Source organism: Lithobates pipiens, unplaced genomic scaffold, assembly GCF_037356315.1.
Source record: "Lithobates pipiens isolate NorthernLeopardFrog02 unplaced genomic scaffold, aLitPip1_a1.2 Scaffold_22, whole genome shotgun sequence".
NCBI classification, from domain to species: Eukaryota; Metazoa; Chordata; class Amphibia; order Anura; family Ranidae; genus Lithobates; species Lithobates pipiens.
In genome coordinates, this window is record NW_027507784.1 from 34,604,083 (window position 1) to 34,628,808 (window position 24,726).

Sequence of the window (24,726 nt, forward strand, 5' to 3'; positions counted from 1 at the left end):
ATGAATTATCTTTCCATCTGTCACTATGCACTTATGGGCAATTTTTTCTTATTTAGTTTGATCCACCAATGAGAAATGAGTAAATAGTACCACCTACACTCTCTGGGGGATCCTTAAATTACTGTAGATTGGTTTTGGTAGATAAATAAGCAAACTCATGGAGACACATAGTGTGTATGATGTAGATCATCACACACACATCTTCCATCTTAAAGACATCATCCACCTTCAGACATCACAGGAAACACATTCTCCATCTTAGATAGATGCCATTTTGAAAGACAGACTACCTTAAAGTCTAGTCCATCTTCACCCATTGGGCGTCATCTTCAGGGTTTGGTCGACAGCCATCTTAAGGCATTCCATCCCAACCGATCCACTTATAAGCCACCTGAGCTAAGTTCAGAGGACAGGAAGGGCATTATTGGCACCTGGTTGTTCTGGCGACAAATGGCCCCATTTGTTTGCCATGACCGTGAATTGCAAATGTGTTGAATTTGCTGTGAACCCATGCACAACCCAAACTTGAAGCTCATCCTAAGGGCCCATTTACAATGATCTGCAGCCCAGCGATTTGGGCTGCAGAACCATGCAGCGGAAGACAGTGTGATGCACTTTTAATGAGCTTTATTTGAAGTGTACAATGTGGCACTTCATTCATGTCACTGCACAGTAGCATGCTGTGTGGTGACAGAGCGATGCAATATAATTCACACATGTTGCATTATATCACACCACTCTGGAATGCAATGGAACACTGCATCCTGGTCTGAACATGAGGCACAGAAAACTATTGTTTGCTCATTGAACAGTCTAGGTGACTTTTTGAAGTTTATTTGGTTGTAGAACTGGTAACAGGATGTGGTTTTGGGTGCTCTGAGATACCCCAAAACAGGAGATTTTGCTAGCAGAGGACACTTCTCACTCAGTGTAACAGTAGCGTAATGCAGATACATTGGAACAGTCTACAGGTTCATGGCTGAGGACCATGAACTTCAGCATAGGTAAAGGCAGACAGGAACATTCTGCAGGTTCATGGCTGGGGTCCATGACATAGCTTTAGCACAGGTAAAGGCAGACTGGAACAGTCTGCAGAGTCAGAGCTGGGGACCATGAATGAACGTCAGCATAGGTGAAGGCAGACTGGAACATTCTACAGGTTCGTGGCTGGGGTCCATGACGTAGCTTTAGCACAGGTAAAGGCAGACTAGAACAGTCTACAGGGTCACAGCTGGGGACCATGAATGAGCTTCAGTATAGATAAAAGCAGGCTGGAACATTCTACAGATTCACGGCTGGGGTCCATGACGTAGCTTTAGCAAAGGTAAAGGCAGACTGGAACAGTCTTCAAGTTCACAGCTGGGAACCTTGAACTTTCTTTAGCACAGGTAAAGGTGGCTCTACTCACAGAATTCTGGAATAAATCCATCCCTAGGTGCAGCCTCTTGTAGAGTAGTCCAGCATCCAGTCCAAATGGGCTTCAGGGGAAAGCAGCTCCCTTCCTCTCAGCATACCAATCTATTCCCTCAGGAAAGAAAAATACAATCTTCTTAGGGCTCCAGGCTATTTAACAGCATCCCAGCCACCCTTCCCAGGCATTGGCTAGGCCCTGATCAATATACAGGCTGATCATTTCAATTCTACCTCCCTAAGCTATGGAAACTTCTTCTACAGGCAGGGGGAAAGAATCAAACTCCCATCCTCTGAAGCCATGAACAGACCAGACTAAACAACCACTGCTCCTGTGATTATAGAAGCAGCCAAAAACTAAATTTACCTAGCTGCCTAACTAGGAGGGTGCTACGGAGGTATAATTCACCTGGATACACTAAGCAGTTATACTAAGCAGTCTACAATTTTACTAACACATGGCAAAGTTGCAAAACTGGATTCAGGTGTTAAACATTGTTTTACTTTTGTCATTAACTTATCTCTTTGATAATTGTGTATATTTGAAAGCAAGAAAGGGTAGCATTTTGCAAATTTAATTTTATTCTTAAAAACAAATGGTGTAGATGAAAATATTTTTGCGATTGCAATACAAAATATTAACTAATTATTGTCATGAATATAAGTCATAAAGAATTTTAGGAATATTACAGAGAAAATTGAGTACTGTCCATACCATAGGGATATTACAAAAATTATATATATATATATATATATATATATATATATATATAGTATAGTATAAAATAAGCAGAAGTGTAAAAAAAATGCATATTCTCACCATTTTGGTAGAAAAGCGTTCCCCTACACCAGTAATGGCAAACCTTGACATTCCAAATGTTTTGGAACTACATTTCCCATGATGCTCAACTACACTGCAGAGTGCATGAGCATCATGGGAAATATAGTTCTAAAACATCTGGGGTACCACGGTTCACCATCACTGCCCTACACTGATACACTGAGGTAGACTGGGGAAAGATTAGAACCCTGTCAGTTTTTATAGCGAAAAATCTATCCGGCACCTGTTCCTTTAATGCCTTGCTGAAGTGTGAACGGCCAATGGTGATGTCATAATAAACATCTGGGACTCTGTAAGTAATTCCTCAATCCTCTACTGAGGTCATAGATGAAAAAGTTAAAGTGCCAACAAAAACCCATATAGCTCCACCAGTGTTTCGGTCCCCTTTCTCTGTCAGCTTAAGAAAGTAGACCTACACGTTGATGGAGCTATGTCTGATTTCTGTATTTTTCCTTTTTTTTCAGAAGATGATTGAGGGTTCACTTTTGGCATGTTAGCTGGTTTTCGACAGGTTCTAAATGCTGCCATCCTGTTCTGTCTGATGTCAATCAACTCAACTGGAAATGAGGAGAAATCTCCCTTACGTGGACATTGCAGCATCCATTAGGGATTCATTGCCGTCTAACATTCTTAACTCTACTACAAAATGTATTTTTATTGCTTCTTATGTCTTCATTAGGGTAATACCCCTCCGTTCCTGTGTATAAGTCAAGAAGTTAGGGGATCTCCCCTTGCTTCCCGATTTGCCTGAGATATGCAGAATAGACAGGAAATGTAGAGATATCCTCTCATTTCCTATTTGGCCTTAGTAAGTAAGAAGGAAGACAGGCAGCAACAAAAGTTAACAAAGATTCTAATGCCTCGTACACACGACCGGACTTTCCGTCGGAATGAACTCTGAAAGACTTTTCGACTGAATTTTCGACGAAGTTCCGACAAAGTTTCACTGAAACAGACTTGCCTACACATGATCACACCAAAGTCTGATCGTTTAACGTGATGGTGTACAACGGGACTAGAAAAAGAAAGTTCAATAGCCAGTAGCCAATAGCTGCCCTTGCGTCATTGTTGGTCCGTCAGACCTGCATACAAACAAGCTGTTTTCTCGATAGGAACTGGTTTCCGGCGAAAAGATTTGAAACACGTTCTATTTCTAAAGTCCGGCAGATTTTGACAGAAAAGGTTCGATGAAGCCCACACACAATCAAATTGTCCAACGGATTTGTTCCGTCTGAACTTTGCTGTCGAAAAGTCTGGTCGTGTGTATACGGCATAACTCTCCCACCATCCCAATCTATCCCCCCTCCAATTAAATGCTGCAATCCACTTAAAAAAAAAAAACATGGAAAAAATATGAAAATATAGCTTACACACAACTTAAAAAAGGAAATTACATCCCAACCTTTCTGGCAGGATCTTGGGGACACTGAGTTTTCAAAATCTCAGGAGAAGAGCAGAGAACAGTATTTTTCCATAACATTTGCGATCGTCGGGCTCTCGGTAGAAGAAGGGTGGCTCCACTTTTGCCTTGCTTGGTGTAAATTATATTTATGTATGTATATTTTTTAGAACTTTGTTTTAAAAGGAATTGAAGGATTTTGGCATGGAGAGACAGGCGAGTATGTAGTAAGTAGACCTCACATTTGAGTGCAAGATCTGCTACAAGAAAATCTCCTCATATCTGTTTATAACACATATAATCATAAACTGTGTGAAGAATATGAATTGAAGAATTGAAGATAAAAAGTAAGTAACATGCAGTCTAGATAGCCCAATGTTCACCACAGATTAGAGGGTTCACAAGTAGAAGTAGAGAGACAAAAGACCACATATCATGCCATTTGATTAGCTTTTATTCTCCAGATCCCTGATGATCTTGGGATGGCGTTTCTTGAGGACTTCACGGAATTCCTCCTTGTCTTTTTCTCCCCAGCCCCTCACGTAATCATATAGTGCTCTCATCTTGTCCTCCGGTGTTGGTTTGCTGAGCACAGTATTCATTTGTTCAGTGGATAGATATTCTTTCTTTAACAGGTCATCTATGACCGGCCCAATAGGATGTATTTTTTCTATCAGTTCCATTCTATGCTTCATCACAAAATGTTGCTGAGACTCATCTGTGTATAAAAAGATTTATATGAAATAAATCACCTTTTATTTTTAATGCCGTGCAGGTTTTCAGCAATGGGGACGTCCTATAAATCAATAAATCAGGAGACCGATGACTGTCTGCAACTTGCATGAATACAGTGTCGACTTTGCCAAGTTATTGCATTGCTGGACTCTTATCTCTTACACAGACACACACCCCCAGCTCTGCAGCTTTCATTGGTCCTCTTACAACTCATCCCCCCTCCCTTCCTGGCAAACTCTCACGAGAGTGAGAGAGAGAGCGTTGCATGATGTCATAAGCCTAGGCTTATAACCAGACAAGAAACAGGAAGTGGGCTGTATAAGGTATTTTCTGGCAGAAAAAAAATGTTTTACTATCCAAAGTTAAAACAACAAAAGAAAAAGATTTAATAGATGGAAAGTTGAAAAAATAACTGAAGGTCCGCTTTAATATAATGTGATTTGGTAATATGAACACATGCCCTGTTTGTTCATCTAAACTGTGAATTTTAATGGATGGTCCACTTTAAAGTGTTTATAAAGGTAGATGTATTTTTAAGTAACAAACATATTATACTTACCTGCCCTGTGAAGTAGTTTTGTACAGAGCAGCCCTGATCCTCCTCTTCTCAGGTCCCCCGGCAGCACTCCTGGCCCCCTCCTGCCAAATTCTCTCCCATAGCAAGCCACTTGCTAAGGTAGCGCCAGCACCCAAGTAGGCTCACTCCTGAGCCACTGCTCTATGTGTCCATTTGCACACAGAAATGGCTCGGCCCGGCCCCTGCTCTCTCCTCATTGGCTCACTGGCCTCAAAGATGCGACTGCAGCTGAGGCTTTTTTCAGGCGCTATTTTTAGCACTAAAGCACTTTAAAAACACCTCCAGTGTGAAAGGGGTCCAAGTGTGTTATCAATTTGGACACTGGGTACTCCTTCCTCCCCATTTAAATATCAAGAGCACAGGGACATGACCTCAGACTAGCAGGAGAAAATTTCAAAACGAATCTTAGAAAGTATTATTTTACCAAAAAAGCAGTCGATGCTTGGAACAGACTTCCAGTAGAGTTAGCCTTTGTACACACGGTCAGAGAATCTGTCGGAATGTGTCCTATCGGACCGTGTTGTCGGATATTCCGACTGTGTGTGGTATGCATTGGACTGTTTCCATCGGAATATCCGTCGGACCAAATTTTACAACATATTGGAAATATTTTCCGACCAACTGGTCCGATAGGACATACTCCAATTATGTGTGGAGAATTTTGATCGGACAAAGTGCCACGCATGCTCAGATCAAATTCCTACATCAAAGCTATTGGCTACTAGCCTGAACGTAGTCCCATCGTAATGAAATAACGTCATCACGTTCTGAAAGATCGGATTTTTCGACAACTTTGTCCGACCGTGTGTATGCAACAGTTTCGGACAAGATCCGACGAACAGAATCCGACAGACAAAATCTGACGGATTTGGTTGTGGAAATGTCCGACCGTGTGTACAAGGGCATAGTGAGTCAACAGCAAGTAGATTTAAACATGCTTGGTACACATGTAGATCTCTCCACAGAAAAAAAGTAAAACAAAAAAAAACAACATCGCTCCCCCAGAAAAAAAGCAGACAAATTGGACCACTTGAACTTTTTCTGGTGTTAATCTTCTGTTTTTCTATAAATTATTTTCACACCAACTTCTGTGACAATGGAAGGTGAAACGTACCGGTCTGCTTATAAGATCTCACCATCACTGATTGGTCTTGTAGATCACCTGAAAATATAAAGTTCCATTATTATCAGGCACTTTTTTTACAGCTTCCTATCAACTATGACATGTTCACATATACAGGAACAACAGGGATCATTCCTAATATAAAGAATAAGATAAATTAAAGATAAGTTGCTAACGAGTTAAGTGCTGGATCTGCTCTATCCACTATATCCCAGGTAAACATATGCAGAACAAAAAAAAAAAAATATGTGTTTCGTCAAGTTACTAGTTTTGTTTCGTTGCATTTGTAACTAAATTAGTTTTGTTTATTCGTTTTGGACCAGATTCAACATTTTTCCAGTGAATTTTAAGTATTCAAATCGAAAATATTGAATCCATTCTAATTCATTGTGAAGAATAGTTGGTTGTAAGGAGCCCTTCGCAACCACGACTCACTTTCTATCAGTGGGATTTTTTCGGGTCGGCAGCTTTCATCGTGATTGGTGGTGGATTTACTTCGGGGGGGGGGGGGGGAGGCATTGTTTTGTTTTTTTTGTTTCTTTTTATAAAGGACTGTCTCTTTTAAATGTATTTTTGATACTTTTTTTGTGAGTGAGTAGGGGTACAGCGTACTCTATATTCACTCACATGGGGGTTAGGATTTGGCGGCCCCTTGTTTTCCTTCCAGATTCTGATCAGCTCCCTGCTCACAGAGCTCCACAACCACCGCCCAGGGTTGTGGGAAAGACACACTTGTCCCCATCAACTAGGGGACAAGGTGTTTGGGCAACCAAAGCACCCCCCCCCCCCCCCATGTTGAAGGCATGTGGCCTGGTTTGGTTCAGGGAGCTTTCCTGACCTGCAGGACTGCATTCTTGGCTAATGGTCTGGTATGGATTTTAGGGAGGACCCCACGGCATTAAAAAAAAAAATGTCGCAAGGTTCCCCTTAAAATCTGGTCTGGATGGGGGGGACCCCCATGCTGTTTTTTTTTTTTTTAATTTAATGTCTGCAATTTTTTCAAATTCTGCTGTCAGTGGGAAATCCCGCTGACAGCAGATGAGTCATGATTGTTAAAGAGAAGTTCTGCCCCCCCAACCAAAAAATGTAAAAGTCAGCAGCTACAAATACTGTAGCTGCTGACTTTTAATATCAGGACATTTACCTGTCCAGGGTTCCCGTGATGTCGGCACCCCAGCCGATTTTTTGATCGGCTCTCGGTTGCTGCCCCCGTCGTTCATGGTAAGGGAAACAGGCAGTAAAGCCTTTTGGCTTCACAGCTGGTACCCTACTGCACATGTGCAAAGTGTGCTGCACTTTCTAACTGGCCCGGTGGAATGAGGAGGGGGCCGAACTTCCGAGGGACGGTGCCGTGGTGCAGTCTCCCGGAAGTGGGGAAGGGTACCTGTCAAAAAACAGGTACCCGTTCCCCCTCCCCCCCTGAAAGGTGCCAAATGTGGCACCAGAGAAGGGAGGAAGCAGATAACAATATTATTGTTCAATGTGTGTGTTTGTTAAAGCCCCCCCGCCCCAAAGCACCCCGTATGTTGAGGGCATGTGGCCTGGTATGGTTCAGAAGGGCCTGGTTGGAATTGGGGGGGCCCCCACAATGTTTTTTCCCCCTTTTTTTCTATGCCTAGCAATTTTTTTTCTTTCGTTCAGCTGTCAGCAGGGAAGACTGTTGACTGCTGATGACTCATCCGTTGTTAACCACTTCCTGCCCAAGGCCGTCATATGACGTCCTGGGCTTTGAGTGGAGATATCTGAATGAAGGGTGCAGCTGCAGGCATCATTCAGATATCATTCTTTTCTGCTGGTGATTTCCTGCACCGTAAAAAACAATCATAGTGGCTGTCTGTTCAGCTTGATTAAAAAGTTTACCATAGAGAATATCGAGGACCAGATGGTCCCTGGCAGTCTCTATGACCTTCGGAGGCATGTGCGTGACGTTATCACATCATGTCCGGCCCGGCAGATGTAAACACTGCTGTGTACTCGGCTGAAAAGGCAGAGATAATTTTTTTTAAATCTGTTATCTTGTTTTTTTTATCAGACATGATGTGATAATGTCACGCACATGCCTCCGAAGGTCATACAGACTGCTAGGGACCATTTGGTCCTTCGATATTCTCTATGGTAAACTTTTAATCAAGCTGAACAGACGCTATGATTGTTTTTATGGTGCAGGGAGTCAGGGAGTCACCAGCAGAGAGACCCCCCCATCTCTCCATAAAGAGGACCTGCCCTGCCCTATTCCTATTACAAGGGATGTTTACATTATTTGTAATAAAATAAAAGTGATCAAAAATGTTTTTTAAAGGGAAAGTGTACAAAAAATAAATAAAACAAAAATTTTTTTTTCAAGCGCCCCCATCCCCGCATGCTCGCACGCAGAAGTGAACGCATACCTACATAATGCCTATGTATGTAAACGGCGTTCAAACCACACATGTGAGGTTTCGCTGCTAATGTAAGAGTGAAAGCAACAAGTCTAGCCCAAGACCCCCTCTCTAACTCTAAACTAAAATTTTAAAGCGTCGCCTATGGAGATCTTTAAGTACCGAAGTTTGGCGCAATTCCACGACTGTGTGCAATTTTAAAGCGTGGCATGTAATGTATCTATTTACTCGGCGTAACATCATCTTATCACGTTATACAAAAAAATTGGGCTAACTTTATTGTTTTTGGGTTTTTTTTAATTCAGGAAACAGTTTATTTTCCCCAAAAAATGCGTTGGAAAAATTGCTGCACAAATACTTTGTTACATAAGTAGTTGCAATGACTGCCATTTTATTCCCTAGGGTCTCTGCTAAAAACATATATAATGTTTGTGGGGTTCTGGGTAATTTTCTAGCAAAAAAATTACGATTTTAACATGTAGGAGAGGAGTGCCAGAATAGGCCCAATATGGAACTGGTTAAGGATGCCACGGCCAGTGTCCCGGCCAGCTCCTTAACAACCAACTATTCAATGTGCCCTGAGTGCGCAAAGCTTTGCCCAATCAGGGACTACGATGCACTGTGCAGCACCCAAATTTGGGTGTTCGCCGAAAGGGTGAACAGGCAATGTTTCTTGCCAAACTTTTGCTCGACTCGATCTGTTCACCCAACTCTACTTGGGAGGAGCACAAGCATGCAGTTATGTAAAAGTGCATTTTCTGTGACCAATAGTAACATTCAGGACTTGTCATGGGAAGTGAGGTGATGGGATTGCTGAGCTGGTAGAGACTAGTACATGCTCAGCAGTACTGGCTCAGAAATGCTGCACACCTGGGGAAGTGGTGTTTCCAAACAGAAGTTGTGTGCGAAGTAGTGTTAACAGTATGGGAAGTATGGCGACGGATTACAAGGAGTTGACTGTGCAAGTTGCTGCTCACTTTTAAAGTCTGGAGACCTGCTTTTACCTCATGACCGCAGCTCCTGCCTAAGGTATAGGCATTAGCAAATGCAGTTTCCCACTAGGGTGCCTTAGGCCTGCCCACACACCTTTATTGTGGTTTGGAGGATTTTATGTGGGTTACTTAGTCATAAGTCACTTTAACTTGTGCCAACTACAGTTTTCATAAAGCTCCTAAATATAAAATAGGAACATTGTAATTCCCCCCCTCCAACCTTGCTGGGGTTTCCAGGTAGTGGTGGAGGTCTGAACTTCAGACTAAAAATGCATGAAAAAACACAGCATGGCACTCAACATGTTTCATGGCATTGGCAGCTTCTTTAGGAGATGTGAGGGGCATATAAAAGCAATAAAGGAAGAATAACATTACTCAATTAAATGTCCCTGGTGGTGGATGTGGGAGCCAATATCAGCTGAGGAGCAGGTTTATGGCCTATAACTGTTAAAAATAGAGAGAAGCCAAAGAAGAGCATTTACTCAATCCTCTATAGGGGAACGCCATAAATCAAGGAATGCTCAGTAAAGCTCTCCAGAATCCATATCCCACTTGCATTTGCCACCAGGGAGATTTTAGCACCGATGCCTGGGCTCCCCACTACATTGGTCGCCACGCTTGGTTTGGGGGCAAGCCTACTGGACCACTTTTGAGCACTGTGTATTTGATGTATTATGTGCTACTGTTGTTTGATGTCATATATTACATTGTCATTATGGTTTGCACATATTGAGTAATGTTATGCTCCCTTCTAGATTTTGTATGCTCCTCCTCACTTCTCCTGAAGAAACATCCATACCATAAAACATGAGAAACTTGCAAAGAGGAGAATACGGGGGGGGGGGGGGGGGGTATGATCAACATGTACAAATATATAATGGATCCATATAGTGAACTTGGTGTTGAGTTATTCACTTTACGGTCAACACAGAGGACAAGGGGGCACTCTTTACATCTAGAAGAAAAGAGATTTCATCTCCAAATACGAAAAGTTTTCTTCACAGTAAGAGCTGTGAAAATGTGGAATAGACTCCCTCCAGAGGTGGTTCTGGTCAGCTCAGTAGATTGCTTTAAGAAAGGCCTGGATTCTGTCCTAAATGTACTTAATATAATGGAGTACTGACATTTATAAGTAAAGTTGATCCGGGAAATCCGATTGCCTCTCTAGGGAGCAGGAAGGAATTTTTTCCCCTGCTGTAGCAAATTTGAGCATGCTCTGCTGGGGTTTTTTTTTCTTCTTTTTCTGGATCAACTGTGGGTATATAATTGAGTATATTGGATTGTACGATATTTTTTATTTTATTTATTTATTTATTTATTTATTTTTTTATGGTTGAACTGGATGGACTTTTTTCAACCTGATTAACTATGTAACTATGGTGAGTGCCTGCCATTGTGTTTCCTTGCATGTGCTGTCAGACCTCCACCACCAAGCTCTGATACCCCAGCAGAGTTAGAGGGAGCATTTGCAATGTTATGATTTTACATGTAAAAGGTTTGTGAAAATGGTGTTATATCATTGTAATAAATGTTAATATTTTTTATAAATTTGTTTTGTTTTCTGTCTTTGGGGTACCGGGAAAATCCATGATATGGAGGTGCAAGGGCACCGGTGACACTCTGAGCCACTTGAAAACACTCGGAAGTCTTTCTGAGCCTCTGAGTGTTTTCCGAGTGCATCCGAGCGGCTTCCGATCGGTTTCCTGAGAGTTTCTCAGAGTGTCTCCGACACCCCGCCCCCCACCTCTAGCCACATGCAGTACTGCATACAATAGAAGTCAACGTAGAACTAATTTTCAAAAATGTTTTTTTTTCAAAAATGTTTTTTTTTCCAAAAATTATATTTATTTATTTTTCAAAAAAATGTTTTTATTTTCAAAATTTTTTTTCACATTTTTTCTTTTTTGTTCATGGGGTGGTCATAATGTTTTGGCTGATCATGGGGGGGGTCATAATGTTTTGGCTGATCATGGGGGGGTCATAATGTTTTGGCTGATCATGGGGGGGTCATAATGTTTTGGCTGATCATGGGGTTGTCAGCTTTTGTCCCCTCCCACTCTAGTTTTGAACATTTTGTCATTCATTCCTATGGGACCAATTTCACCACAAAAATGACGATATTTCGTGAACCATTCGGCAAAATGTTCCACAAAGTAATAGCACACCAATCGGGAACAATCCGCACGTTTCGGTATATTACTGTCTATGTAGTGTAAAAGCTGTGGGAGGAGTTAGGGTGGTAAATTTGGCTATAATAATAATAATAATAATAATATATATGTGAAATAACAGTAAGTGGGCTTGCTATGCAAGAACACTTAATAATATAATACCTCCTGTCAGCTCTCCCTTCCACACAGACGTTTTACCCTCATCTCTAGTCATTGCCAACTCTAGAGAAATCGATGATGCACGTCCACCCACATTGATTTCCATAAAGGGGAGATCGTCTGTACCTTCGTACAGTTCATACTGCAAAAACTAGAAAATAGATCAAATGTTTAGCTTGTTATGGGGTCATTATTAACATTATTACATAACCACAAACATGGAAGACTGTGTGTCACCTAAGAGTCCATTCACACAGGGGTAACTTTGGATCCGACTTGAAGTCGTCCCAAGTTGCCTCAAGTCGCATAACATGATAAAATCAATGTAAGTGAATGAGAGCCGTCTTCATGTACACTACTGAAGTAGCTCTGACTTTAGAAAAGGTTCCTGTACTACTTCAATCCGACTTATAGGCAACTTGTACCCATTGATTTCAATGGAAGTAGCCTCCAAGTCGGATCTCCTGTCTTAACTGAAGCAACTTTCCAGGAAGTAAGGCAAACCCCTCCCTCCCACAGAGCTGATTATTATGTGATTGTCCACTGGCAAAGTCCCCTGTCCTGGAAGCAACTTCAAGTTGCCTTGTAAGTTGCCTCAAGTCACGCTGTGATTCATACTCAAGTCGTGTCCAAGTTGCCTCCCAAGGTCTCATTGGAAGTCATGTTGCCCCTGTGTGAATGGACTCTTAAGGTTATGTTGACACCTGCTTACACCCAGCAGTATTGGGGGGGTGACAGAAGTTTCTGTACAAGTTACATTTTAAAAGACACTGAGGAGTTCAATAAATACCTACAACACAATTTTGGGGTCACGGCTTTATATAGAACTCTTGCTCTAAACTCATAAAAGGTGTACAGTAGTTCCAGAGTTTATTCCACAAAATTTCTCCCTGCAAGTTAATGTCATAATGTGCTAGTATGTGTCACATACGAGAATGTTATGAAGGACTTGCCTGAAAACTAAGCCCTCTAGCAATACTCTGCCACTGTTAGCAGGGCATCTATCATCACCAGGTCTTCCTTCTAGCTTCACAGGCTGCGACCATCTAATTAGCCGAGCCACGGCCGCGGCAAAGCTCTCTTAATGGATGGCACGCTGTGCACTGAAAGCACAGTGAGCATGCACCGGTTGCTTAACTGCTTTCCAACCGCCTCACGCAGATATAGTGTGGCAGAATGGCATGTATATGCAAACTAACATAATCGGGGAAGCTCCATGAGTCCAGTTGCGGGTCCCGTGGACTCGATGTCTGCAGGGATACCTGCGATCGTCTCACGGGGAGGAAGAACGGGGAGATGCTAATGTAAACAAGAAAAAGTGTCACTAATCTCTGCTTCCTGTGATCGGGAGCGGTGATCAGTGATGTGTCACACGTAGCCCCTCCCCCCACACAGTTTGAAACACTCCCCAGAACACACGTAACCCCTTATCTGCCCCCTAATGGTTAACCCCTTCACTGTCAGTGTCATTTACACAGTGCACTTTGTGAATGATCTCGCAGTTATTTCGGACCTGTGATGTGTTCCAGAAGGCTGCGTGCAAAGAAGGGATTACTCAGATTGCCTAGGTAATCCAGGCCGAAGTGGGAGCAGGTTCCCGCTCCTCAAAAATAGAAAAGGTTTTCAAAAGTGTCAGAGCAGGGAGGGAGGAGACAAGAAAGCGGAACTTCCCCTTTTGAGTGATGTTCTGATTTACAGTCAGGTCCATAAATATTGGGACATTGACACAATTCTAATCGTTTTGGCTCTATACACCACCACAATGGATATTAAATGAAACAAACAAGATGTGCTTTAACTGCAGACTTTTCACTTTAATTTGAGGGTATTTACATGCAAATCAGATGAAAGGTGTAGGAATGACAACAGTTTGTATATGTGCCTCACACTTTTTAAGGGACCAAAATTGGGAGGCACAGATTAACAATCATCCATCAAACTTTCACTTTTTAATACTTGGTTGCAAATCCTTTGCAGTCAATTACAGCCTGAAGTCTGCAATGCATAGACCTCACCAGATGCTGGGTTTCATCCCTGGTGATGCTCTGTCAGGCCTCTACTGCAACTGTCTTCAGTTCCTGCTTGTTCTTGGGGCATTTTCCCTTCAGTGTTGTCTTCAGCAAGTGAAATGCATGCTCAATCGGATTCAGGTCAGGTGATTGACTTGGCCATTTCATAACATTCCACTTCTTTCCCTTAAAAAACTCTTTGGTTGCTTTCACAGTATACTTCGGGTCATTATCCATCTGCACTGTGAAGCACCGTCCAATGAGTTCTGAAGCAATTTGCTGAATATGAGCAGATAATATTGCCCGAAACACTTCAGAATTTATCCTGCTGCTTTTGTCAGCAGTCAAATTGTGAATAAATACAAGAGAACCAGTTCCATTGGCAGCCATACATGCCCATTCCATGACACTACCACCACCATGCTTCACTGATGAGGTGGTATGCTTTGGATCATGAGCAGCTCCTTTCCTTCTCCATACTCTTCTCTTCCCATCACTCTGGTACAAGTTGATCTTGGTCTCATCTGTCCATAGGATGTTGTTCCAGAACTGTGAAGGCTTTTTTAGATGATGTTTGGCAAACACTAATCTGGCCTTCCTGTTTTTGAGGCTCGCCAATGGTTTACATCTTATGATGAACCCTCTGTATTCACTCTGGTGAAGTCTTCTCTTGATTGTTGACTTTGACACACAAACACCTACCTCTTGGAGAGTGTTCTTGATCTGGCCAACTGTTGTGAAGGGTGTTTTCTTCACCAGGGAAAGAATTCTTCCGTCATCCACCACAGTCGTTTTCCGCTGTTTTCCGGGTCTTTTGGTGTTGTTGAGCTCACCGGTGCATTCTTTCTTTTTAAGGATGTTCCAAACAGTTGATTTGGCCACACCTAATGTTTTTGCTATCTCTATGATGGGTTTGTTTTGTTTTTAACAGCCTAATGATGACTTGCTTCACTGATAGGGACATCTTTGGATCTCATATTGAGAGTTGACAGCAACAGATTCCAAATGCAAATAGCACACTTGAAATGAACTCTGGACCTTTTATCTGCTCCTTGTAAATGGGATAATGAGGGAATAACACACACCTGGCCACGGAACAGCTGAGCAGCCAATTGTCCCATTACTTTTGGTCCCTTAAAAAGTGTGAGGCACATATACAAACTATTGTCATTTCTACACCGTTCACCTGATTTGCATGTAAATATCCTCAAATTAAACCTGAAATTCTGCAGTTAAAGCACATCTTGTTAGTTTTATTTCAAATCCATTGTGGTGGTGTATAGAGCCAAAAAGGTTAGAATTATGTCGATGTCCCAATATTTATGGACCTGACTGTAAATAACAGGCTTGGGGATGTCTTAAACCGGCACATGGACTCTTGGAAAAGTGACATCTACAAGGAACTAACATCTACTGTGTATCAAGATCCTTATCCAGCCAGTGATCATGTTCATACATGTTTAATGATGTCACCTGGAGATTCCCCTTTTTATATTGTGGTGGCTCCAACCTGGAGATGGCATTTGGCAGGAGTTAATGTGTTGGTGTGTAATGCTAGAGAGTTTTTTTTTCTTTTCTTGGGAGGGTTCATGTGATCAGCACAGGGCCAATCAGCACTGTCCAGCCAGAGGGTCAGGGGTCATGCAGCCTCATAGGACAGTCAGAGGAGAATGAAAACTCCTCCTACATGCTTTAACCAGTCACAAGACTGCTATATACTGCTGATGAGAAATGGTATTTAGCAGTTTATATTTACTTAAATAATTACATTTCCATGTTCTGTGTACTGTGGGAGACCAGATATAGTGAAAGCAGGTCCTGGCTGGGTATAGCAACACTTTAACCACTTAACCTACATATAACTACAATATACTGCAGCAGGACGGCCCTTAAGCGCTAAATCACATACCTGATTCCTTTATTCAGCTCTGGGGCGCACGCAAGCGTAGCCAATCAAAAACCCAGTGATTGTTCAGAGAGAGGCAGAGCGGTGGTCTGCCTATATAAACAAGGCAGATCGCCGTTCTGCTTGTAAGGAAGACAGAGATCTTGTGTTTCTGCTAAGCAGGAACACAGATCTCTGTCTTTCTACTAGACATGTGCAGACTGAAATATTTTGTTTTGGAATTTTGTTTTCGTCCAAAAAATAAATGTATTTAGTTTCTTCCGAAATTTGTTTTTATTTATTTTGTTTTTTGTTAAAAAATTGCATTTGTCCAAAAATCCAAATTAATTAAGGTCGAATCTGTCATTGAAGGCTTATGGTGTCTGTCAAATGTTTAGAAAAAAGAAGATTCGACAGAGCAGCGAAACTCACTGTATGATGCTGCAATCATATAGGGGAACCCATGCCTCTTTTTTTTTTTACATTAAAGTCGTGTTGGAAGTCGCGCTGTGAATCACACTCAAGTCGTGTCCAAGTTGTCTCCCAAAGTTGCACTGGATGTCGTGTTGCCCCTGTGTAAATGGACTGTTATGATACAAGTTCAATAGACACATATTGTTATTGTAAGGCCGCGTACACACGGGCGGACTGTCTGCCCAACTTAGTCCGCCGAAACACATTTCAGCGGACAGTCCGCTCGTGTGTGGGCTTCAGCGGACTTTTTCAGCAGACAGTCTGTAAGACTAAGTATTTCGAAATGTTGGAAATACTGTCCGTCGGACTCGCATTTCAGCGGACAGTCCGCCCGTGTGTGTGCCAGTCCGCCCTACTTTTGAAATGAGCTGACTTTTCCCGCCCGGAGAAAAGTCCGCTCATTTCGAGCGGGTATCCAGGTAGGCGGGGCCCGCGACGGAGACGTCGCGGGCCCCGCCACCTGGTATGGACTTAAAGGGGAACCCCAACGCCGAAAAAAAATCGGCGTGGGGCTCCCACCCAAGTCCACAACAGACCCTTGTCCGAGCACGCTATCCGGCCGGCCAGGAAAGGGGGGCGAGCGAGCGTCCCCCCTCCTGAGCCGTACCAGGCCACGTGCTCTCAACATGGGGGGGTGCCTTGGGGAATGGGGGGGCGCGCGGCCCCCCCACCCCAAAGCACCTTGTCCCCATGTTGATGAGGACAAGGGCCTCTTCCCGACAACCCTGGCCGTTGGTTGTCGGGGTCTGTGGGCGGGGGGCTTATCGGAATCCGGGAGCCCCCTTTAATAAGGGGCCCCCCGGATACCGGCCCCCCACCCTATGTGAATGAGTATGGGGTACAATGTACCCCTACCCATTCACCTGTGAAAAAAAGTACAAAAAAAACACAACACAGGGTTAAAATATTTTATTGCACAGCTCCGGGGGTCTTCCGTCTTCGGGGGTCTTCTCGCCGGACTCCTCCGCTATCTTCTTGTAGCTCTTTTGCTAGCGGAGGAGTCCGGCTTTCTTCCTCGCCGCCGGCCTCTTCTCCCGACTTCGGGGGTCTTGTCCCCCTCTTCGGTTGTTCTGCCGGGCCACCGCATCTTCTTATAGCTCTTTTACAGGCGGTGGCCCGGTCTTCTGTCGCCGCCGTTGCCGCCTTCCGTTCTTCTTCTTCTTCTTCTCCAGGAGATGTTGCCTCGACGCTCTCTCCGGCCAGAATGCCAGGGACGCGCTCCGCTGCCACTTATATAGGGACAATGGGGCGGTGTCACATGGCGTTATGTCACATGGGTTGGTCACATGGTGACCCCGCCCCCTTATAATGTCATAGTCCCCATGTGACATCAACCCATGTGACCAACCCATGTGACATAAAGCCATGTGACACCGCCCCATTGTCCCTATATAAGTGGCAGCGGAGCGCGTCCCTGGCATTCTGGCCGGAGAGAGCGTCGAGGCAACATCTCCTGGAGAAGAAGAAGAAGAAGAAGAAGAAGAAGAAGAACGGAAGGCGGCGACGGCGGCGACAGAAGACCGGGCCACCGCCTGTAAAAGAGCTATAAGAAGGCGCGGTGGCCCGGCAGAAGAACCGAAGAGGGGGACAAGACCCCCGAAGTCGGGAGAAGAGGCCGGCGGCGAGGAAGAAAGCCGGACTCCTCCGCTAGCAAAAGAGCTACAAGAAGATAGCGGAGGAGTCCGGCGAGAAGACCCCCGAAGACGGAAGACCCCCGGAGCTGTGCAATAAAATATTTTAACCCTGTGTTGTGTTTTTTTTGTACTTTTTTTCACAGGTGAATGGGTAGGGGTACATTGTACCCCATACTCATTCACATAGGGTGGGGGGCCGGTATCCGGGGGCCCCTTATTAAAGGGGGCTCCCGGATTCCGATAAGCCCCCCGCCCGCAGACCCCGACAACCAACGGCCAGGGTTGTCGGGAAGAGGCCCTTGTCCTCATCAACATGGGGACAAGGTGCTTTGGGGTCCCCCCCTTCCCCAAGGCACCCCCCCATGTTGAGGGCACGCGGCCTGGTACGGCTCAGGAGGGGGGGGCCCTCGCTCGCCCCCCTTTCCTGGCCGGCCGGGTAGCGTGCTCGGACAAGGGTCTGTTGTGGACTTGGGGGGGACCCCCACGCCAATTTTTTTTCGGCGTTGGGGTTCCCCTTTAAGTCCATACCAGGCGGCGGGACCAGCGACGTCTCCTTCGCGGGCCCCGCCTACCTGGAGACGCGCTCGAAATGAGCGGACTTTCCTCCGCATGTGTGGGCGAGTCTGTTCATTTCAAAAGTAGGGCGGATAGTATGGCGGACTTAGTCCGCCGTATTAGTCCGCTCAAAAAGTGCCGTGTGTGGGCAAGTCCGTTCATTCCAAAGTATGACGGACAATCCGACGGACTAAGTTGGCCAGACAGTCCGCCACGTGTGTACGCGGCCTTAGAGTCACCTTGAATCTCCTATCTGTATCGAACTGTGTCAAAACAAAAAAGAAAATAAAACATTTATTTATGTTGGATCTTTCGTTTTTCGGATTCTGTGCTTTCGTTATCGTTTGTCAAAACAATAACGAAAATACCTGAAATTTGGACGAAAACTAATGCACGTGTCTACTTTCTACAATTAAACCATCTCCCACAGTTAGTAAGCACTCCCAGGGAACACACTTAACCCTTTGATTAATGCAATATTATTTTTCTTATCTTGTAGTTGGCCAGATAAGATTTCTTTTTGGCTGCTCTTTGCGCCCCATTGGGGTCATACCTTATTGGTTTGGGCACCCGTCTTTGGCGCTGCGTGGAGTCCAGTTTGGGTGAGTGGTTGTGTGACCGGCCCCCGGCAGACAGTGCTTTTGACAGTTTCCTTATGAGCATGAAATCTAAATATTATGACCTAAATGTATGTTTCCTCTACATATTTAGTGATGTGTGTCGTGCTGCTCAGGTATATTCCTTGAGGAAGCCCACGGAGCCGAAACATGTCGGGATAAATGTACTAGCACCCGCATGATGAGATATCTTTTTCCATATCTGGCATTTCTCCATACTAGCTGTACCAATGTAAACATTGTCTAACACTCAATATCCTGTGTTTTTATATGTCTTAACCCTTTAATGTCCACATTTTTCAGTGAGTTAGCGTGACTCAAAATGTGCGCTACCAAACGGTGGAACAGAATCTTCATCTTCAATCTCTCCCTCACCTCTGGCATTTTCCCCAATGCTCTAAAACATGCACTGGTCACCTCCATACTTAAAAAGCTGTCCTTGGACCCTACCAATCTTAACAACCTTTAATGAGTGACTACCTCATTAAAAACAACCTTCTCGATCCCCTTCAATCTGGATTTTGCCCTCAACACTCAACAGAAACTGCTTTTTTAAAACTCACAAATGACCTACTGACTGCAAAAACCAATGGACACTATTCTGTACTCCTACTTCTGGACCTTTCAGCTGCCTTTTTCACGTTTGACCACCCCCCGCCTCAAAAAAGAAAAATGCTGGATGGTTTAATAGCTCCCTCTCTGTACTAAAGCAAGAACGCAGAAGAGCGGAAAGAACATGGAGAAGAAATCCCACCGAGGAAAACCTATTTAACTACAAAGGTCTGACAGAGAATTATCGGAAAGCAATCTTCAAAGCCAAAAAGGACCACTTCTCATATACAATCTCGACGGCTGCAAACCAACCACGGGAACTGTTTAAACTGGTTAATCAATCAATGAATCCGGGGTGCCTAGAACCCCCAGAAAGCTAATCCCAGGATTACTGTGACAAACTGTCGGATTTTTTCATCGATAAAGTCAAAACCATCAGGGAAACAATTTGTCAGAAGAAATCATCCAACCTCAGCCAGCAAATACATAAAGAGGATGTCTGCACCAACTTACCGCAACCGCCAAAATTTTCACTATCCCCAATTACCGTAGACACTGCAAAAAACATCATTAACAAACTGCGTGACAGTACCTCACCTATTGACATCATCCCCACAAAACTACTGAAAGAATGCTCCGACATCGTGGCTCCAACCATAACCCACCTCATAAACCAATCATTCCACGAAGGGATTGTTCCCAGCATCCTCAAACAAGGCATCATCAAACCTCTACTCAAGAAACCAAACCTGGACCCTCAGGATCCAAACAACCGTAGGCCGATTACAAGTCTCAACACCATTTCTAAGATCATAGAGAAAGCTGTAGTACATCAGCTACAACTTCACCTGGATACTCACAAACTCCTGGACCCGCTGCAATCAGGCTTCCGCCCGGGTCATGGAATAGAAACAGCTCTCCTCAAGATTTGGGATGGCGCCCTCGAAGCAGCAGATGACGGAGAGCCGTGTCTCCTCGTACTGCTAGACCTAAGTGCAGCGTTTGATACAGTAGATCACAATACTCTACTCGTCCGCCTCACAGAAGTAGCCGGAGTCCAAGACATAGATCTCCAATGGTTCGCGTCCTTCCTAGGAAATCGGTCACAGACAGTGAAACTAGGGAAATTCCTCTCCGAAACTCGGGCAGTCAACTGCGGAGTTCCTCAAGGCTCTCCGTTGTCACCCGTTCTCTTCAACATTTACATTCGCCCACTCCTTCAAATCATCAGATGCTCAGATCTCTGCTTCCACTCTTACGCTGATGAGACGCAACTTTATTTCCGGATCAATGGAAAAAAAGATCACCAACAACAACTTGAAAACTGCCTCAAATCAATAGAGGACTGGATGACCACTAATTCCCTCCAGCTGAACCAATCAAAGACAGAGCTTCTTATCTTACACCCAAATCATAAGCCCGCAACCAAAACCTCCTGGTCTCCACCAACCGTCTTTGGGCAGACTATCTCCCCAAAGACCAAAGCGAAGAGTCTCGGGGTTATTTTAGACGCACAAATGTCAATGGATGCGCAAATAGGATCTGTAGTCAGTGGATCTCACCATCTGCTGCGCATTCTTCGCAGACTTATCCCTTTTATCCCAAAGAATGACAAAGCAGTGGTAGTTGGAACAATCATTAATTCACGACTGGACTACGCAAACTCGCTTTACATAGGATTACCACAATATCAACTTGCGCGATTACAACTGATCCAAAACACGGCGGCAAGGCTGATAACAGGAAAAAAAACCTGGGAATCCATTTCTCCTTCACTGAGGAGCTTACATTGGCTAACCGTAAAAAATCGGATCACGTTCAAGACCCTTTGCCTCACCCACAAATGCGTGCATAGAGAAGCTCCGCAATACCTAATGGAGAAAATAAATCATTACACACCAAACCGCAGTCTTCGATCAGCCAACAAAAACCTCCTCCTCGTGCCCAAAGCCCGGTATAAATCCAAGGGTGATCGGAGATTCGCTGTCCAAGGGCCTCGGCTATGGAATGCTCTACCAATCAACATCCGCCTGGAAGAAAATCACCTGGCTTTTAGGAAAAAACTCAAGACCTTCCTCTTTTAGCAGATGATCAAAGCTCGCCACAGCGCCTAGAGGCGATTCAGTTCGCATTGTGCGCTATACAAGTATTTCATTCATTCATTCAAAAAAAAAACTTTACTCCCTTGGTCTCTGTGACTGCGCTCTTCAGTGGCTCTCATCCTTCCTATCCCAACACACCTTCAGTGTCACTTACAATTCTACTTCCTCCACTCCTATTCCCTTCTTTTTCGGAGTCCCCCAAGGTTCTGTTCTTGGACCTCTTTTATTTTCAATCTACACCTCTTCCCTGGGTCAGCTGATAGCCACTCACGGCTTTCAATATCATTTCTACACTGACGACACTCAAATCTATCTCTCCACCCCTAAACTCACTTCATCAGTCACCTCCCGCATCACCAACTTACTAACAGACATATCTATATGGATGTCACAACACCTCCACAAACTCAACTTGTCCAAAACCGAACTTATAATATTTCCTCCCCCACGTGCCTCTTCCCCTGACTTCTCTGTCAAGAGTAATGGCAGAACCATCTATCCATCCACCCATCCCCACATGTCAGGGTGCTAGGTGTTATCCTGGACTCTGAACTCTCCTTTCAGCCCCACATCCAATCACTTTCCAAAACTTGCCGACTCAACCTCCGAAACACCTCTAAACTACGTCCCTTTCTAACCAATGAAACCACAAAGCTCCTGATTCACTCCCTGGTGATCTCTCGCCTTGACTACTGCAACTCCCTCCTCATTGGTTCACCTTTATATAGACTATCTCCCCTTCAGTCCATCATGAATGCTGCTGCCAGACTCATCCACCTTACAAACCACACAGTGTCTGCTACCCCTCTCTGCCAATCCCTCCACTGGCTGCCACTTGCCCAACAAATTAAATTCAAAATACTAGCACTTACTTACAAAGCCATCCACAACTCTGCCCCCAGCTACATCACTAGCCTAGTCTCAACATACCAACTGAATCGCCCACTTCGTTCCTCCCAAGACCTCCTGCTCTCTAGCTCCCTCATCACTTCCTCCCATATCCACCTCTGGGACTTCTCTCGAGCCTCGCCCATCCTCTGGAACTCACTACCCCAATCTGTCAGACTGTCTCCAAATTTATCCACTTTTAGGCGATCCCTGAATACTTTCCTCTTCAGAGAAGCCTATCCTGCCTCCATCTAAAAACTGCACTATTTTCTCCATTAGCTCATCCCCCACAGCTATTACCCTTTTGTAGAACTTGACCCTCCCTCCTAGATTGTAAGCTCTAACGAGCAGGGTCCTCTGATTCCCCCTGTCTTGAATTGTATTATATTGTAATGTCTACCCTAATGTTGTAAAGCGCCGCGTAAACTGTCGGCGCTATATAAATCCTGTATAATAATAATAAATAAAAAGTGATTTTTAATGGTATATGGTTTTTCAATATATTTAGCACCTAAAAAACTCCCTTTTGTCTATACTGTTCATTCAGGGACGTTGGTGCATTTTTTGAACCTGTCACCACTCCAAATCGCCACCCGTGTACCACTGTAATACCATTGCTAAATCTTTAACTTCACACTGCAGCTAAAGGTTCACTTGGCTGAACTCCCATCTATTCAGCCATTTGTACAGGAATTTCTATAGATGTACACAGTGCAAACATATCCCTCATATTATTCCCCAGGCGGGTCGAATGTTCTCAGCCCAGTGTTAGGTTATTTTCTCTATTGGTAAATGTGCTTTCATGATTAAAGTGGAACTTCACTCTCCCAACCAACATCAACTATTTTTAATTCTAATGCTGCTAGCATTAGTAAATCAATAAGAAAGTAAATCATATTCACTTGTTTTAACCTATTTTTTTTACATTTCGACAGTTACTTCCTGGCATTCGTGCCTAGGCAAATTATGTCGTACATCCCATCAGTCTTCAGAAGGGAAGGAGGAGTTTTCCCAGCTAAGCTCACCCTTCTGCTTTTATGCCTGAGCTAAAGGCAGATGGACTCCAGGAAGTAAATGCTACATGAATGATCTGCCCTTACTCAAGATGGCCACGATCAGAAATGCTAGGGGGTGATTACTCAACAAAATAAATCATGGAAACATGGATGGATGGGGAGTTTGCTTTGAATATTAAAAATGAATAAAATCGTGTTTTTAGTTTGTAGTGGGGCTCTGATACAGTGCAGTTGTCTTAGGATCGAATGTTAGGGAATATTCGAAAAGGTAACAAAGAAACTCTTCCACACATTTTACAAACATGGGTATTTTTCGTTGCTTCTGCAAAAATGGCGAGACCTTCGCAAAGCAAATTTCTTTTTTTATATTTTTATATAATTAGATATAGAAACGTCCATTTTTTTTTTCTTTTTCTATTTAGAATAGAAATATAATGCATAGTATTACCTCAGGAAGAGGTGAGGAAAAATAGACTTGGCGCTATACCTTCCCCCTGAAAATCTGTATGTTTTAAACTTTTATAAGATATTTTCCAGCTTGCTGGCAATTAAATGAAAATATTGAATATTATGAAACCAATGAATGGCAAATGCTTACCATAACCAATTCTAGTGATATATAAACCAGTGCAAATACAAATAAATTACATGTGCCACAAATTATATACTGTCATTATTTAAAAAATTATTAAAAATGCAAGTGAAAAAAGTGGTGGCTATTTCTTGCCTAAAAGTATGGTGACTGTGCTTGATCTATGATAAAAGAATCATGCTGGATATAGTCAAGATGAAATAACGTGATAACCAGCACACAGTGGCAAACATAAAAAGCAAAAAACATGTATTGTGCAAAAAAACAATATTAAAAGTTGGAATTAACATTCATAGTGAACCATATATATTTATATTGTGAATAGTCTTTAGTGAGTGGCGTGATCCTCCGTGCATAAAGAGAAGGAAGGGGGGTGATGATTTCCAAACAGTGTTTTCCTTGTTCAGTGGTTACTTCAATAATATGCTCTCACCGGAAAAAATACCCCATCCGGGGTGGATCGACCTTCACAATATCAGCTATTGTGTCGCTCTCTGGCTTGCTTCTGATGTGATACTGGGGGTCTCTCGTTTTTCGGTGAGTGTAGTAAACCACGTGTGTTATGTCAAAAGAGAGGCATATCCATAGCGTGATACCGTTTAAAATACATATTTATT

The 24,726-nt window shown here is 43.6% G+C and overlaps 1 protein-coding gene across 2 annotated transcripts in view; it reads right to left on the reverse strand.

Moving 5' to 3' along the window:
• Positions 1–2,194: 2,194 nt before the first annotated feature.
• The window catches only part of LOC143923543 (NACHT, LRR and PYD domains-containing protein 1a allele 5-like), a 51,029-nt gene continuing 28,497 nt past the window's right edge, over positions 2,195–24,726 (reverse strand). For both annotated transcript variants that reach the window (XM_077447300.1, XM_077447301.1), the window contains 3 exons: positions 11,789–11,936; positions 6,077–6,124; positions 2,195–4,368 (listed from right to left, as the gene is read on the reverse strand). In XM_077447300.1, the coding sequence (XP_077303426.1) occupies positions 4,097–4,368; positions 6,077–6,124; positions 11,789–11,936 (468 nt within the window). In that variant the 3' untranslated portion in view covers positions 2,195–4,096. The remainder of the gene's footprint in view (positions 4,369–6,076; positions 6,125–11,788; positions 11,937–24,726) is intronic.